The sequence below is a fragment of the Genypterus blacodes genome, unplaced genomic scaffold (assembly GCF_046128005.1).
Source record: "Genypterus blacodes isolate CSIRO-AG114 ecotype Tasmania unplaced genomic scaffold, CSIRO-AGI_Gbla_v1 ptg000087l_1, whole genome shotgun sequence".
NCBI lineage: Eukaryota > Metazoa > Chordata > Actinopteri > Ophidiiformes > Ophidiidae > Genypterus > Genypterus blacodes.
The window spans coordinates 274,262-291,683 of NW_027466892.1; the positions used below are offsets into that span (position 1 = coordinate 274,262).

General features: G+C 47.7%; 2 protein-coding genes across 2 annotated transcripts in view; both read right to left on the reverse strand.

Annotated features, from left to right (window-relative positions):
- The window catches only part of LOC143007430 (uncharacterized), an 82,509-nt gene extending 69,164 nt beyond the window's left edge, over positions 1-13,345 (reverse strand). The window contains 6 exon segments of the mRNA XM_076158775.1: positions 15-128; positions 528-608; positions 11,633-11,746; positions 12,105-12,218; positions 12,626-12,706; positions 13,248-13,345. Of these exon segments, the coding sequence (XP_076014890.1) occupies positions 15-128; positions 528-608; positions 11,633-11,746; positions 12,105-12,218; positions 12,626-12,706; positions 13,248-13,282 (539 nt within the window). The 5' untranslated portion in view covers positions 13,283-13,345.
- Positions 13,346-14,232: 887 nt separating this feature from the next.
- Positions 14,233-17,392, reverse strand: LOC143007436 (alanine--glyoxylate aminotransferase-like). The gene is made up of 11 exons (XM_076158782.1): positions 17,122-17,392; positions 15,949-16,141; positions 15,758-15,822; positions 15,581-15,681; positions 15,444-15,514; positions 15,267-15,351; positions 15,083-15,181; positions 14,947-15,016; positions 14,719-14,814; positions 14,515-14,643; positions 14,233-14,419 (listed from the first exon to the last, which is right to left on the reverse strand). Exons 1-11 carry the CDS (start codon positions 17,278-17,280, stop codon positions 14,312-14,314), a joined length of 1,176 nt encoding a protein of 391 aa, XP_076014897.1. The 5' UTR covers positions 17,281-17,392; the 3' UTR covers positions 14,233-14,311.
- Between the last annotated feature and the right edge of the window lie 30 nt (positions 17,393-17,422).

The window sequence follows — 17,422 nt, forward strand, 5'->3', positions numbered from 1 at the left end:
GTTTAACCTCTGACCTTTCTTCAGCAGACTTCTGTCCATCACTGAATACAGGAGGTTCATAAATGGACCTGTCACTCTTCATGGACACACAGCTGGGTACAGGAGAGTCTGCCCTCTGCTGGTGAACTCTATAAACACAGCATTGACAACACAACAGAGGATTGAAGCAGAAGGTCATGAGGTCAAATGTGAGAAAGTCAAGTCAATTTTATTTCTCCAGCCCAACATCACATCCAAAGTCTCAAAGGGCTTTACAGACCCACAACATCAGGAACATGGTTGAACTCCTCCCAGACTGGCGCTGTGCCTCCTCTGACTTCTAATGGCGTCACCTGATTGATGATGAACATTCAGTCGCTCCATGCAGAGACGGATCAGAGCTCCACTCACCTGTGCTCATCATCAGAATGAGCCTTGGATGAAGAGTCAAGCAGCTTCATCAACATAGAGTCATCATCAAATGGACATGTTTACACTTAGATGAGAAAACAGCGTCTCCATGGTGACTCAGCCCCCCCCCCCCTTACTGTGTGTGTGAGGGTCCACGTTCATGACTGAAGTCTACAGGTCCCTCATCTTCATCACCACAAACACTCATCTTCACCACACTACAGAGAGGGACACACACACACAGACACACACGCACACACACACAAGAGCAAAAGAACACAATTCATAGCAATGAGAGAAGCACAATATAAATATATCAATATATATTAAATATAATGTATAGAATAAACAGTATGAATCCAAAGAATCCAGATTAAATCCAGATTATTCAGATGTTCTTTACTTCTTTTTAAAAATGCCAATTGAGGCTGCAGTTCTAATGTCCAGCAGCAGGGTGTTCACCCATTTCTCTAGCCTGTCAATCACAGCGTCAGCAGTGTCAAAGATCGCACTGAGATCTAGGAGAATCCAGACGGCTTCTTTATTTGTATGGACAATAATCCTCAACTGGTTCATTCCTTTAAGTAGGCCACACACACACAGGCTCTAAAACCAACACACACGCACAGGCTATCAAACCAACACACACACACACACAAACACAAGCATGAAAGACAAACGACGATGATCCATAAAATCATAGAATCAAACTCTAACTCACGCTGCGTCACGTCTTCCTCTGCTGCTCTTCCGCATCGGAACAACTTTCACCTTTGACAGTACACCTGTGTGTGTGTGGGTGTGGGGGGCGGGGGGTGGAGATGTGGGTGTGGGTGTGAGAGAGAGTCGTTTAGCACCATCTAGTGGACAGATTGTAGAAGTGTGGTTTCTTCGGTTGAACTTCATTTCAATAAGTAAAATAAAAGAAGAATAACAGAAATTAAGTCCTAATATACAGTGAGAGGTCTCTGTCTCTTTATTTTCCCTCGTAATTTATTTGTCGCCCAGATGAAAATGTGGGGGCTGTATAAATCTGAATACTTATGAAGGGAAAAATATGAGCTAAAAAGAAAAGTGATTTGTAGTGTAACTTTAAATCAAAGAAAAACAAGTTAATTGAGACATTTTAATACTTAACAAAACATAAAATATGCGAAATAAATGAAATGTGTTGGATTCTCAGTGATAAGAATGTAGCAGTACGTGGGGCTTTATTACTGAGATCCGATCAATAACTCTCATTTCTTTGTTTATTGGCGTGTCGATGTGTTCAGCTGTTGGAATTGGTTGAATTGGGGCTGAGGTACGCGAGCGAGAAGAAGAAAAGAGGCGGGAGAAGCTTTAAACTCGAGAGACAAAGTTCATGTTTTCTACCAGAAGTTGGACCGGAGGAACCCCAGTTTGACCGAGGACTGGACGGGGAGCTGCCGGCAGGAGGAGCGCGGATGCTGGGGTTGAGACCGGCGGCTACCCGGGACACGGAACTGTGAGTTGTGTGTTACCTGCGTGGATTGTAGCTAAGTGTGAGAGAGTGAGTGAGTGAGTGGGAACACGCGTGGGTAGAGTTTAGTATTCTGGGCGTAAGTGTGGAGTTTTAGTGTTAGGAACTGTGTGGTTTTGTCAGAGACATTACATTACATTACATTACGGTCATTTAGCAGACGCTTTTATCCAAAGCGACTTACAATAAGTGTGTTCAACAAAGGTAGATAAAAGAGAGACGTTTTGAATCCAACTCAGAAGAGGAGTTAAGTTCAGTGAGGTCTGAGTGGTTCCATCCCATTTAGATTCCTTTGAAATGACTTACTTATTTGTGGGAAAAATGCAGTAATCATTTGTTTCTTCTCATCTCACCAAAGTTGAGGTGTGTGTGTGTGTGTGTGACTATCCTCCAATCCCTGTAGGTCTACTCACTGAAGGATTTCTCCAGAACCATTTCATCAAAAGAATGTCGACCTATTTCCAGTCACTGTCTCCGACCTCACAGCCACTGAACGTCTCACTGTGCAAATGAAGGAATAAAGTGAGTATGGGCGTCTCTCCTTTCTAACTTACACTATAGGACGTGAGAGAGTCGGGTTCTACGCCCCAAAACTCCTCCAGGTCCGGATCTATCTCAGACTGGTCACTCAGCTCAGCTCTGAACCGTCTGTGTTTCCTCTCATTTAAATCTTGAAGTCCCTCTCGCTCTCGTCCTCCTTTTTTAAACTATTTGAGCTAAGTGGAGTTTCTTCGTAGGTCTTTCCTTTGCGTTTCTTTGCGAAGTGTCACCTTGAATCTCCCGTCTGCGTCTCCTTGCGTGATGCTGAATAGTTTGAACCACGGCCGGTTCTCCATGTGGCTCCTGCACCAGCCTACATGTGGAACTGCCTGGTCCCACAGTAACGGAGCATTTCTGGCTCCATTTCTTCACGTCTGTACCAGCACTTACACGAGCACCACGACTTGAACATCTCCAACATTAGCTGTAGTGGCGTTGCTCAGCCTCTGGATACGACTGAAAACTGGGTGTAGCTGTGAAAACAATCTGCGTACATTACATTACATTACATTACGATCATTTGGCAGACGCTTTTATCCAAAGCGACTTACATTACATTACCACCCTTCGCAGAGGGGGGAGCAATTGAGAGTTCGGTGCCTTGCTCAGGGGCACCTCAGCAGGGGCTCGAACCGGCAACCCTCCGGTTCCCAAGCAGAAGCACTACCCACTGAGCCACTGGCTACACACACACACACACACACACACACACACACACACACACACACACACTTGCTTGCTTGCTTGTGGTTGTCCATCGAGTCCGATGATGACGTCCACTTCTGACTATCGGTGAGTTTTTTGATGACTGAAAAGCCCAATCCTGGATCCGCAGGTTTTATTGCAGGTTGGGCATGTGAGCGTAGTGTTGGTGTTGCTGGCAGTCACAGCTACGTTCCTCCTGAGCCTTTTCTGCTGCCTCCTGGCTGTCCTGTCCTCCTCCAGTGATTGGGTCCCATCAAGACACATCTGCCGCCAGGTGTTGCGGTCAGCAGCCATATCTTCCAGGTCCCCAGGCTTAATTTTGCATTTCTTTAGTGCGGATTTCAGTTTGTCTTTGAACCTCTTTTTCTGTCCTCCCGCAGAGCGCTGGCCGTGGTATAGCTGGCCGTATAGGACTCTGCGAGGCAGACGATTGTGGGGCATTCTAATGACATGCCCCAGCCACCGCAGTTGGTGTTGAGTAATTGTGGCCTCAATACTCCGGCAGCCTGTTCTACTCAATATTTCAGTGTGAGGCACACGGTCACGCCAAGTGACCCCCAGGATGCGCTGAAGACAGCGGATGTGGAACTGCTCCAGGGACTTGACATGACGGCTGTAGGTGACCCAGGCTTCACAGCTGTAGAGCAGGGTGGTGATGCAGACGGCCCGATACACAGCACTTTTTGTTTGGAGATGGAGGTTCTTATTCTGAAAGACCCGGCGCCTGAGTCTCCCGAAAGCAGCTGATGCTTGTTTAATCCGGTTTTGCACTTCAGTGTCAATGGTGTTGTCTTCTGAGAGGATGCTCCCCAGGTATTTGAAAGATGGTACTACAGACAGCTTTTTGTCGTCGACAGTGAAGACAGGTGGTGTGGGTGGAATTTTGGCACTCCACTGGCAGACTACCTCTGTTTTGGCAGTGTTGATGGTCAGACCCATCCTGCTGTATGCCCTCACTGCTGCATCCAGGACAAGCTGGAGGTCTTGTGGAGAGTGAGATACAAGCGCGCAGTCATCTGCATACTGCAGCTCAAGTATTCTTAACTTGTTCAGTTTGGTGGTTGCCTGCAACCTCCTGATGTTGAAGAGGTTGCCATCCAGCCTGTAGACAATTTCCACCCCACTGTTGTCTTCAATCTCCTTGTGGAGAAGCTGGGTGACACAAAGGAGGAAGATATTAAAAAGTGCAGGTGCTAGTACACATCCTTGCCTTACTCCTGTACGCACAGAGAAAGGGCTAGACTCTTGACCTCCTACTCTCACCCTGGCAGTCATTCCATCATGGAACTGACGCAGGATGTTAACAAACTTCCTGGGGCAGCCAAACCGGAGGAGGACGCCCCACAAGAGATCTCTCTGTACAGAGTCAAAGGCTTTGGAGAGGTCAACAAAAGCCATAAACAGGTCTTTATGTTGCTCCCTGCACTTTTCCTGCAGTTGCCGGGCTGTAAAGACCATGTCGACCGTACTCCTGCTCTTTCTAAACCCGCACTGTGACTCAGGTAACAGAGACTCTGTGATGTTACTGACCAGCCTCTGAAGCATCACCTTGGCCAGGACCTTGCCTGCCACAGCAAGAAGTGCGATGCCCCTATGGTTTCCACAGATGGCTCTGTCACCTTTGTTTTTATATATGGTGACAATGCTGGCATCTTTCCATTGCTGGGGGATACTTTCATCAGCCCAAACTTTGGTGATGTAATGGTGTATCGATCTTGTGCAGAGGTAACCTCCCTGTTTCAGTACACTGGCTACACACACACACACACACACACACACACACACACACACACACACACACACACACACACACACACACACACACACACACACACACACACACACACACACACTCCCCAGGCGACAGGGAGCAGAAAGAGAACAACAGCCCCGCGTCCAAACTATGACCACAGTTCGTCTTTTTGCTGCCACCAACGCTAAAACCAACGGACCTGAGCGTTCCAGTTTGGCGGCCATGAAAGTGTTTGTGACGCACCCACCTCATATTCACTGTTAGGCTTTAATGCTGCTGTCACCACTCAATCACACTGTAGGGCTTGAGGTCTGGAATATGTGTTGGTGTGATGAAGGAAATGCAATGTTGATTCGTTTTTGTTTGCAACTGAACCACAAATGATATCAAATCTGTGATGTTGAGTCAGTAACTTGTTAAAAGAAGTTCATGTTTTGATTTCTGTGGCATTTTGATCCACTCCAACTAGAAAGACTTGACAAATCCAACCACGCCTCACCTTCTTCTATTTACTGTACGCAGCATTTTGATGATGGCAGACTAACACAGTAGATGATTGAATATATTTGTATTTAGTTCCTGGTTCTATATGTATATGACACTTCTAAGGCTTAGCTGGTCAGGAGGAAGTCTGGTCCCTGTGACTTCTTACTGCTGTGTGCAGTTACAGCAGCTGATAAGTACAAATGAACAGGGGGATCCATGGTTTTACAACAAGCTGACTGACTGCCAACGTGACGACAGACCACCACATGGATTTATATCATCCGTGACAACAGTTTGCCTCTGTAGCCAAAGAGTTTTAATCTGACTGATAATAAAGTTCCCTGTGAGCTCACGTCTGCTCTCACTGTCTTCACTGACTACCAGGACTTCTACTGTTACTACTACAGCTGCTAATACTACTAATACTTACCATCTCTATTTGGTTATTTACTTTCATACATGAATGTAGGTCAAAGTACTTTCACCACATATAATACAGTACAGTATAATACAACACAGAATAATATAATACAGTACAGTTTAATATAACACAGAGTAATATAACAGTACAGTTTAATATAACACAGTATAATATAACACAGTACAGTATAATATAAAACAGTATAATATAACACCCTGCAGTATAATATCAGTCCAGTATGCTGCAGTGTTGAGTTTGTGTAATAGTTGTATTAAAGTCTGCTGGGGTCCAGGAGGTCTGAAAGCAGAAGTTCTTAAGTGGAATCTGAGCTTCTCACTGAGCTGCAGAATCTATTTTCACTCTGACACCAAATGAAAACTACAAAACGCTTCATTCAACATTTAGTCCTGCACAGCTGTTTGATTGTTGCTGATTTCTCTATTTGATCTCTTTAGCTCAGAGGTGGGCAACCTCTGGTCGTTTGGTCCGGCCCGCGAGCGGATCCGTTGATTCGGCCCGCCGGATTCGGTCCGCGACCGGCAGATTGCTCCACAAATTCCGAAGCAAGCACCACCCCGTCAACTAAGGTTTTGTCCGCGACCAAAAGATCGCTCCGCAGAAAGTGTGTGTATGCGTGTGTGATAGAGATAGTGTGTTTGAGAGAGAGAGAAAGTGTGTGCGTGTGTCTGTGTGTCCTACAGATCACACAGAGTCACTGATGAACCATATGACCCAATGAACCTCCAGAACCCAAACCCAGCATAGAGAGGTTGAGTGAATGTGGTGGTGAAGGTGTGGAGGTGGATCAGTGTGCGAGAGACGCTGTAGAAGGACAGAGTGCCAGCAGGACAGTCCAGATACACTCCTACTCTGAGAGGAACAGAGGAGGACACAGGGACACTGAGGGGCGTGTCTCTGTTAATGTGCCTGACAGAGTAACCATGATCATCAGAGCAGCTCAGCACCCAGGACTGATTATTTCCTCCAAACATTCTCTCATCTCCGTCTCCTTTCCTCTTGATTCCTCTGTTACTCACTGATAGATAAACGTCTCCTCTCCACTCCACCTCCCAGTAACAACGACCAGTCAGACCATTTCTACACAGCAGCTGAGGCCAGTGATCAAACCTCTCTGGATGATCAGGATGTGGCTGCTCCTCTCTCACACGTGTCACCTTCCTGTTGTTGTCAGACAGTTTGAGGTATCTGCTTGCTGTGTTTGGGTCCAGTTCCAGTTCACAAACATCTGATGGACAGAAAAAGACACAAACAGCAGCAGTTTATCATCAAACACAGCTGCTGCCTTTATTATTCACTCATTTATTCACTACTGCACTTTGTCCTCTGACTCACTGTCACTTTCTACTGACACACCTTTGATATCTAAATACTCAACTACTGGTTGTTGTTTGTTGAAACTGAACTAAGAGTGTCCAGTTGTGAGGGATTTAACTCATTATTATAGAGAATGAGCGATTCCCCTCTGCCAGGTAGGAGAGCCATGGCCACACTCCTTCCTTCTGCCACATCCTACCTATGTGAGCCTCAATCAAAACCAAATCCAGGTGGAAGCTGGACATTGAAACTGAACTAAGAGTGTCAGTCTGACAGCTGCAACCCCGATTAGAAAAGATCTGCAGCACAAAGCGAGCCCACAGCAGTCACTGAGAAGATGTGGGGATGAAGCTGTCATTAGAGCAAAGACAAGGAAATATTCTTATCTACTAAAGGGGGGCACTGCAGAAAAAGTTTGGGAACCACTGCACTAAAGTATCTCTGCATTATTTAGATCTGACACAAGATAGATTCCAGAGCTTTGGTCTGAGGAATCAAAGTCACATCAAACTTACATTTCCTCAGACCGGCTTTGATCCACCGCTGTCCACCATGATCCATCCTGCAGGAAGACACACACACACACACACACACACACACACACACACACACACACACACACACACACACACACACACACACACACACACACACACACACACACACACACACACACACACACACACACACACACACACACACACACAGACACAGACACACACACACACACAGCAGCAGCAGCACGTTATTGATTATTGATTTGGAGACAGAGTTTTTCCCTTCAACCCACAGGGAGTCTGTCCACACCTGAGTGTCCACTCTGTAGTTGTGTCCTTACCTGAGAGTGTCCAGTCTCCAGCCTGGACTCTCCACTCCAGCAGACAGCAGCTTCTCTCCTGCGTCTCCTGGATGGTTGTAGCTCAGGTCCAGCTCTCTCAGACTGGAGGGGTTGGAGCTCAGACCTGAGGCCAGAGAAGCACAGCCTTCCTGTGTGATCATACAACCTGACAGCCTGAGAGAGAGAGAGAGAGAGGGAGAGACAGAGACAGAGACAGAGACATAGGGGGGGGGGGGGAGAGAGAGAGGGAGACAGAGGGAGCGGGGGAGAGAGAGGGGGCGGGGTGAACATCAGGACTTCTTTAGCAGGAACATTTAAATGGTCACTGACACAAAGAGCAGAGTCCTGACCTGAGAGTCTCCAGCTGACAGTGAGGACTCTCTAGTCCAGCAGACAGCAGCTTCACTCCTGAATCCTGCAGGTCATTGTTACTCAGGTCCAGGTCTCTCAGACTGGAGGACTGGGAGCAGAGGACTGAGGACAGAGCTTCACAGCTTCTCTCTGACAGATTACAGCCACTCAGCCTAAAAATGAAAAGTTGAACATTTTATTTCTGTTCCCTAAAATGATCCAAATTTTTGTGTGTCTCCACACTTACAGAGTTTTCCTGGAGGCTTTGACCACTGGCAGCAGCCTGAGAAGAGCCTCCTCTGAAGCAGAGTATTTCTTCAGGTCAAACACATCCAGATCTTCCTCTGATGACAGTAAGATGAAGGCCAGAGCAGACCACTGACCAGGAGACAGTGTGACTGTGGAGAGACCTCCTGACCTCAGGTGCTCTTGGATCCCTTTCATTAGAGAAAGATCCTTCAGCTCACTCAGACAGTGGAACAGATTGATGCTTCTCCCTGCAGAGACCTTCTGATTGATCTTCTCCTTGATGTACTGGACTGTTTCCTGGTTGGTCTCTGAGCTCCCTCCTGTCTCTTTCAGGAGACCATTTAAGAGAGTCTGATTGGTCTGCAGTGAAAGGCCCAAAAGGAAACGAAGAAACAGGTCCAGGTGTCCATTTGGACTCTGTAAGGCCTCGTCCACAGCACTCTGGTGGAGACTTGTTAGTTTAGGTTTGTGTCCTGATAGTTTGGACCACCAGGAGGTTGGTTTATTCTCTAACAGCAGGTTGACTCCAGAGTTGATGAATGTCAGATGGACATAAAGAGCAGCCAGAAACTCCTGGACGCTCAGATGGACGAAGCAGAACACCTGGTCCTGGTACAGTCCCCTCTCCTCTTTAAAGACCTGTGTGAACACTCCTGAGTACACTGAGGCTGCTGTGATGTCCATGCCACACTCTGTCAGGTCTGACTCATAGAAGATCAGGTTTCCTTTCTGCAGCTGATCAAAAGCCAGTTTTCCCAGAGACTCCATCATCTTCCTGCTCTCTGTATTCCAGAGTGGATCTGTCTCTGCTCCTCCATCATACTTGATGTTCTTCACTTTGGTCTGAACCACCAGGAAGTGGATGTACATCTCAGTCAGGGTCTTGGGCAGCTCTCCTCTCTCTCTGGTCTTCATCATCATGTCCTCCAGAACTGTGGCAGTGATCCAGCAGAAGACTGGGATGTGGCACATGATGTGGAGGCTTCGTGAGGTCTTGATGTGGGAGATGATGCTGTTGGCCTGCTCATCATCTCTAAGTCTCTTCCTGAAGTACTCCTCCTTCTGAGGGTCAGTGAACCCTCTGACCTCTGTCACCATGTCCACGCTCTCAGCAGGGATCTGATTGGCTGCTGCAGGTCTTGTGGTGATCCAGAGGCCAGCAGATGGAAGCAGGTTCCCCCTGATGAGGTTTGTCAGCAGAACATCCACTGAGGTGGACTCTCTAACATCGGTCAGGATCTCACCTTTGTGGAAGTCCAGAGGAAGTCGACACTCATCCAGACCGTCCAGGATGAAGACGACCCGGAAGTCTTCAAAGCTGCAGATTCCTGCTTCTTTGGTTTCAGTAAAGAAGTGATGAAGAAGCTCCACCAAGCTGAACTTTCTCCCTCTCAGCACATTCAGCTCTCTGAAGGTGAATGGAAATGTGAGCTGGATGTTCTGGTGGGCTTTGCCTTCAGCCCAGTCCAGAGTGAACTTCTGTGTTAAGAGGGTTTTCCCGATGCCAGCCACGCCCTTTGTCATCAGTGTTCTGATTGGCTGATCTCTTCCAAGTGAGGCTTTGAAGATGTCTTCACATCTGATTGTTGTTTCTGCTCTCTGTGCTTTCGTGGATGCTGCTTCAATGTGTCTGAACTCATGTTCATGGTTGACCCCTCCAGCCCCTCCCTCTGTGATGTAGAGCTCTGTGTAGATCTCATTCAGAGAGGTTTGCTTTCCTGCTTTAGCGACCCCCTCACACACACTCTGGAACTTCTGCTTCAGCTTAGACTTCAGTTTACGTTGGCACAGTGCAGCAAGACTTCCTGATGAAGAGACAACAGTCAGAGGAGGGAAACATGGAGAAGAAAAGAAAACTACAGAGTAAAAAAGCATTTAGGAGTACAAAGCTTTGTGACTAGAGCAGTATAATAGAACACCTTCTAACCTTCTAACCCCTGATGTTCCTGCACCTGTTCTAAGATCTCAGCAGGCCTGCTCACTATCCCAACAACCAAGAGCAACCTCCTTTTCTTTGGAATCCACTTCCTGCCCCAGTCAAAGAGACAAACTCTCTTGTGATCTTTAAATCCCCACTAAAAACACACTTCTGTTGGTGAGCCTTTGAATGTGACTAAAGTGCTGATAAACAGGAGGTGAACACAGTCTCTTTGTGCAGGAGAGTGATTAGCTGCTCTAAGTGTAAGTGTGAAGCTTTAGTCCTGTTTCCTCTTTCCTTATCATGTTCAAGCTGTTCAATGGTCTTACTGCTGTGCAGAGAGTCAGCCAGCTCCTCCTGCTTCATTCTCCTCAGGAAGTTCACTGTGAGCTTCACCAACGCCTCTCTGTTGCTCCACTGGTCTTGGTCCTCTAAGCATTGTGGGTAGTCTGCGGTCAGAACCTTCTGGACGCTCTTCAGCTCGTCCTTCACAAACCTGACAATGTTCTCCTCCAGCAGCTGAAAGAGTCAGACGTGAGTTTATAGCAGGGGGACACAAGATCCTGCTTCCTGATTGGCTGTCAGGTGTGTGTTTACAGTCTATATGTTGACCTGCATTCTAAATCTCCGGCTTTATGAAGATGCAGGTAACCATAGCAACAGTTGTGAGGCTTCACACTAGGTTCCCAGTGAACTCTCACTGGTCAAACTAAATGAACCAAGTGCTCCGGTCAAACATCTCTTATCTCTCTATGGAATAGATTCTCCACCCGGTGACATCGTCCATATGGAAGTGGGCGGAGCCTGGACATTTACACACCGTAAATATGGAGTCCAGGTCTGCTGGATGCTGCTGGACACACACACCACTGGAAACCTCTGACTTCTTCAGGTGAACTCTGTGGAGAAATCAGGAAACATGAAGTCTGCAAACACACACAGACACAGGTTGTCATGGTGATGTCTGTCCGTCTGTCTGTTTGAGGCAACAGGAAACGCTGCTGGTCTGCTGGTCCCTCAAAGCAGCTCAGAGCATCACAGGATGCTTGAGACATGTCCTTCATTCCAGAAGACCTGTCCTTTGAGATGTCTTCTACTACAAAACTACACAGATGATATCACAGTGATCTGGTTTAACCTCTGACCTTTCTTCAGCAGACTTCTGTCCATCACTGAAGTTCAGAGGTTCATCCATGGACCTGTCACTCTTTATGGACACACAGCTGGGTACAGGAGAGTCTGCCCTCTGCTGGTGAACTCTATAAACACAGCATTGACAACACAACAGAGGATTGAAGCAGATAAGTTACCATGGTGTGTGTGTCTGTGTGTCTGTGTGTCTGTGTGTCTGTCTGTCTGTCTGTCTGTCTGTCTGTCTGTGTGTGTGACTCCAGTTAAACTCATCTACGCCCTTATGAAGGATTCACTCTTTTATGTTGAAAGGGAAGTAAAAGGAAGTAAAACGCTGTCAGCTAACATGAGCTAAAGGCTAAATACAGGAAGTTTAGGTTTTGATACCGACGACATTACATCAGATATTCTCTCTCTCTCTCTCTCTCTCTCTCTCTCTCAGTCTCTACAGTGATGATATCAGAGTGATCTGGTTTAACCTCTGACCTTTCTTCAGCAGACTTCTGTCCATCACTGAATTCAGGAGGTCGTTCCATGGACCTGTCACTCTTCATGGACACACAGCTGGGTACAGGAGAGTCTGCCCTCTGCTGGTGAACTCTATAAACACAGCATTGACAACACAACAGAGGATTGAAGCAGAAGGTCATGAGGTCAAATATGAGAAAGTCAAGTCAATTTTTATTTCTCCAGCCCAACATCACATCCAAAGTCTCAAAGGTCTTTACAGACCCACAACATCAGGAACATGGTTGAACTCCTCCCAGTCTGGAGCTGTGCCTCCTCTGACTTCTAATGGCGTCGCCTGATTACCCCTCAACCTTTGTACTTCAGTCAGTCAGTCAGATAAGATCAGAGTCTTTATTGTCTAGAGGGCCATGAACTGTGTCCATGAACAGTCCAGTCCAGTATCTGTATCTGTTTATAAACTAACATTCAGTCGCTCCATGCAGAGACGGATCAGAGCTCCACTCACCTGTGCTCATCATCAAACCCCCCCCCCTTACTGTGTGTGTGAGGGTCCAGGTTCATGACTGAAGTCTGGAGGTCCCTCATCTTCATCACCACAAACACTCATCTTCACCAAACTACAGAGAGGGGAACACACACACACACACACACACACACACACACACACACGCACACACACACAGAGGAGCAAAAGAACATACAAATTCATAGCAGTGAGAGAAGCACAATATAAATTTATCCATATATTAAATATAATGTATAGAATAAACAGTATAAATCCAATGATTCCAGATTAAATCCAGATTATTCAGATGTTCTTTACTTCTTTCTAAAAATGCCAATGGAGGCTGCAGTTCTAATGTCCAGCAGCAGGGTGTTCACCCATTTCTCTAGCCTGTCAATCAGAGTATGTAGGTCAGCAGGGTCAAAGGTCGCACTGAGATCTAGGAGAATCCAGACGGTTTCTTTATTTGGATGGACAATAATCCTCAACTGGTTCGTTCCTTTAAGTAGGACTGTTTCTGTGCTGAGCTTTGGACCAAAGACACACTGGAGTATCTACACACACACACACAGCTACAATACTCTAAAACCAACGCCCACACACACACACACAAACTATGATCCATAAAATCAAAGAATTAATCTCTAACTCACGCTGCGTCACGTCTTCCTCTGCTGCTCTTCCTCATCGAAACAAGTTTTACTTTTGACAGTACACCTGTGTGTGTGTTTGTGTTTGTGTGAGTCGCTGAGCAGCATCTAGTGGACAGAATGCAGAAGTGTGGTTTCTCCTGTTAAACCTGATTTATAAGTGATAAACAATGATTGTCCAAATGCACAGTGAGATGTGAGACGGAGTGTGTGCATGTGCGTGCATGCGTGTGTGTGAGTTGCTTAGCAACATCTAGTCTAAGAAAGAAGAAAGAAACAATGGCAACAAAAAGAAGGACGCCTGAATTAATATGTTAAAAAATTACCTATAAATATATTTGAACATGATTACAAGAGTCAGGATCTGTGTGTGTTTGTTTTCAAGAGTGTGTGTTTGTTCCTGGCTGGGCGTGGCTACTTGGCTGGGCGTGGCTACCTGATCCCTGTTCCTGCTCACACCTGAGGCTCATTACATTACAGTCATTTAGCAGACACTTTCATCCAAAGTGACTTGCATTACATTACCACCCAAAGGGTGGAGCAGTTGGGGGTTCGGTGCCTTGCTCAGGGGCACCTTGGCAGGGACTCGAACCGGCGACCTTCCAGTTCCCAAGCGGAAGCCCTACCGACTGAGCTACTGCCCTCCGCTCATCAATGTCACTCCAGACTCCAGGTGAACCAGAGTTTCCCTTTGTTTCCACTTTGCTTCTATTCCCGTCCCAGTCAGTCTTGTTGGGTATCTGTTTTGTTTATGAGCCTTTTAGTTGGACCTTTCATGCTGCGCTGTTGTTGTTTTGTGAGTGGACCTCTTGTCCTTCCTGTCCCGTCCAGCCTCCGTGTCTCCAGCTTCAGCCTGGTGTGTGATGTATTTCATTCAGTTCTCTTCTCCACCTGATTCCATGTTCTGCATAATAGGGTGCCACATTAATGTAACGTGATCGCTGCAGATCACAACAACAACAACAACATATAAGAATCAAAAGCCAGAACAAGTCACATGGTTTTATTTCCTTTTCCTGTCTATGTTGGTTGAGCTTCGGTCTCAGGCTCCAGGTAGCTGCAGCTTGTTACACTTTGCTCTTGTGGCAGTTCTTCAGAGCGTCTTTCAGGGCTGACAGCACCATGTCAACGTTGCTCTTACTGCTGTTACATCCCATAAGTCCAACACGCAACACCTGCAACACAACACAACACAACAGTGAAGGAGTTAGTACAGGTCTGAACTGAGCTGCTTGATGACATTTGGTAAACATGTGTTTTCCTCTCTTACCAAACCAACCGATGGTCCAAGTCCTCCAGAGATCTCCAGGTTGTGTGTTTTCATGAGGTAGGTTGTGATCTCCTTCCAGTCGTATCCAGGAGGAGCCATGATAGTTGTGACTGTTGGCAGCCGTGCTCTCTGTAACAACCGTTGGAGTCAGAATAGAAAGTTTTCCCCCTTAAAGGAACGGTTCAGTGTTTACATCAGGCTTACTTTCTCTTTGACAAACAGTTTGAGGCCCATGTTTTCCAGACCAGCATGGAAATACTCTGCCACCTCTCTGTGCCTCGCCCAGGAGTTCTCCAGACCCTGAAAGTAATCAACCAAGAGAGAGAGTCAGAGTTTGTCATATTCATGGGTTGACTTCTTGTGCAGGAAGTAGAAGTAATCAACCTGACCTCCTGGCCTTAATAAGGTAGAGAACAACAGAAGGTGTCCCACCTGTTCAGCGATGATAGCCAGGCTCTCCCTCAGAGCGTAGAAAGCAGTAACAGGGCCGGTGTGATGATATCTGCCATGAGTCACAGTCAAACCAAGCACAGTACAAACACTCATCTACACACTAATGACATCATACTTTCTGGGTGGCTTTCCATCACATCCCCAGTAGTTTGCCAGCCAGGACAGATCCAAGAAGAATGAGACGGGCTTCGTCTTCCGGTTGAATATTTTCTGGCTGTGGACACACATTCAGTTTTGAGCGCACACACGTGCGACACACTCGGCCTACATGTTGATCACAAAGTGTATTCGCTCCTCACCAAGCTCTCTGGCTGAAGGAGATGGGGGCGGTCCCAGGAGGAGCATTCAGAACCTTCTGAGAGCCGGTGTAGAGGATGTCTATCCCTGCAGACACACAAGGTCAAAGGTCCATCCACTGTTGCGATGATTGCGTGTCATCAAAACAGACGACACGTACTTAAAGAGTGTAGCTTCACCTTGTTGGTCCATATGCAGAGGAGCTCCGCCCAGTGAAGCCACACAGTCCACCAGAAACAAGCAGTGATACCTTCAGGGACAGATGACAGAGTAAAGCTGCAGTTTGACACAGGTGTGAAGATGACTCAGGTCTTACTTGTGGCACAGCTGGCCGATGCCCTCTAAAGGATGCAAGACTCCCGTAGAAGATTCTCCATGTGTGAGGAAGAACAGCACGGGTGTGTGTTTGGATAAAGCCTGTGGTGATGTGAGAGGATCAGAGATCTGCGTCTTTCAACCGGCAACAAGCAAGAGAAGGATGCAAGCTGGGTACCTGCTCGATCTCTGCCACTGTGAAGGAACCACCAGGGGGCGCCACTATGGTACTGACTCTGGCCCCTGTAGAGTTCAGTCAGATGATATTGTGTGGGTTGAGAGGACTTTGACTTCTGTGTGTGTGTGTGTGCGTGTGTGTGCGCGTGTGTGTGTGTGTGTGTGTGTGTGTGTGTGTGTGTTTGTGTGTACCCGTCCTCTCTGCCATGTCCGCCGCTCGCTCCCCCCAGATTCCGTTGACAGCCATCAGCACGCTGTCTCCGGCCTCCACAGCGTTGAAGATGGCACACTCCATGGCCGTGTGCCCGGTGCCACTCACAGCCAGAGTCATGGAGTTCTGAGTCTGGAAGATGTACTGGATCCCACTCTTGATGTCGTTCATGATCTGTAATGTGAAAGAGGAACATGGTTACACTGCAGTCAATGTCTCTCTCTCTCTCTCTCTCTCCCCCCTCTCTCCCCCCTCTCTCTCTGTCTCTGTTTCTCTCTCTCTCCCCCTCTCTCTGTTGCTCTCTCTCTCTCTCCCCCCCCTCTCTCTGTCTCCCCCCCTCTCTCTGTCTCTGTTTCTCTCTCTCTCCCCCTCTCTCTGTTGCTCTCTCTCTCTCTCCCCCCCTCTCTCTGTCTCTGTTTCTCTCTCTCCCCCTCTCCCTCTGTCTCTCTCCCCCCCTCTCTCTGTCTCCCCCCTCCTCTCTCTGTCTCTGTTTCTCTTTTTCTCTCTCTCTCTCTCCCCCTCTCTCTGTCGCTCTCTCTCTGTCTCTCTCCCCCCCTCTCTCTCTCTCTCCCCCCCTCTCTCTGTCTCTGTTTCTCTCTCTCCCCCTCTCTCTGTCGCTCTCTCTGTCTCTCTCCCCCCCCTTTCTGTCTCTCCCCCCCTCTCTCTGTCTCTGTTTCTCTCTCTCTCCCCCTCTCTCTGTTGCTCTCTCTCTCTCTCTCCCCCCCTCTCTGTCTCCCCCCCTCTCTCTCTGTCTCTGTTTCTCTCTCTCCCCCTCTCTCTGTCGCTCTCTCTGTCTCTCTCCCCCCCTCTCTGTCTCCCCCCTCCTCTCTCTGTCTCTGTCTCCCCCCCTCTCTCTCTGTCTCTGTTTCTCTCTCTGTCCCTCTTTCTGTGGCTCTCTCTCTGTCCCCCCTCTCTATCTTCCCCCCCCCTCTCTCTCTGTCTCTGTTTCTCTCTCTCTCTCTCCCCCCCCCTCTCTCTCTCTGTCTGTCTCTCTTCTCTCTTGCAGCTGTGTGTAAATGTAAAGAGTTGCTGCAGTGAGACTGAGAGAGTTTTCAGTGAATGAAGTGAAACTCCATCATTCATTATAAAACAAAGAACCACAGACAGGTAAAGAACCACAGACAGGTTTTCAAAGTGGACACACAGCTTCTTACCTCAAATGTCTCAGGGTGCATGTGTCCTAATATGGGCTTTGCTCCAGCGTCCAGGATGCGCTGAGGAGCGTTGGAGGGTCCGGGTCCAAACATGTGGCGCTGAGGGACCTGGAGGGGTTTCTGCAGACATTCAGGCGGCGGCACGGAAACGGACGACATCCTCACAGCTGAGCGACGATCCAGATCTACTCCTGCACCGACACAGCGCTCTGTCTCACCCTGTCCTCAGGCGCTCATGTGAGGCCCGGATGGATCCTCCCAAAAGTCTACACACTCACAGTGACCTAACATGTCTCCAGCT

What these genes read in the sequence shown, in the direction of transcription:
- LOC143007436 (XM_076158782.1), bottom strand. Translation starts at nt 17,280, where the DNA reads ATGTCGTCCGTTTCCGTGCCGCCGCCTGAATGTCTGCAGAAACCCCTC. An exon ending in ATCGGCCAGCTGTGCCACAA is followed by an intron (nt 15,515 to 15,580) that starts GTAAGACCTGAG and finishes CTGTCCCTGAAG; the next exon opens with GTATCACTGCTTGTTTCTGG. An exon ending in GATGGAAAGCCACCCAGAAA is followed by an intron (nt 15,017 to 15,082) that starts GTATGATGTCAT and finishes GACTCATGGCAG; the next exon opens with ATATCATCACACCGGCCCTG.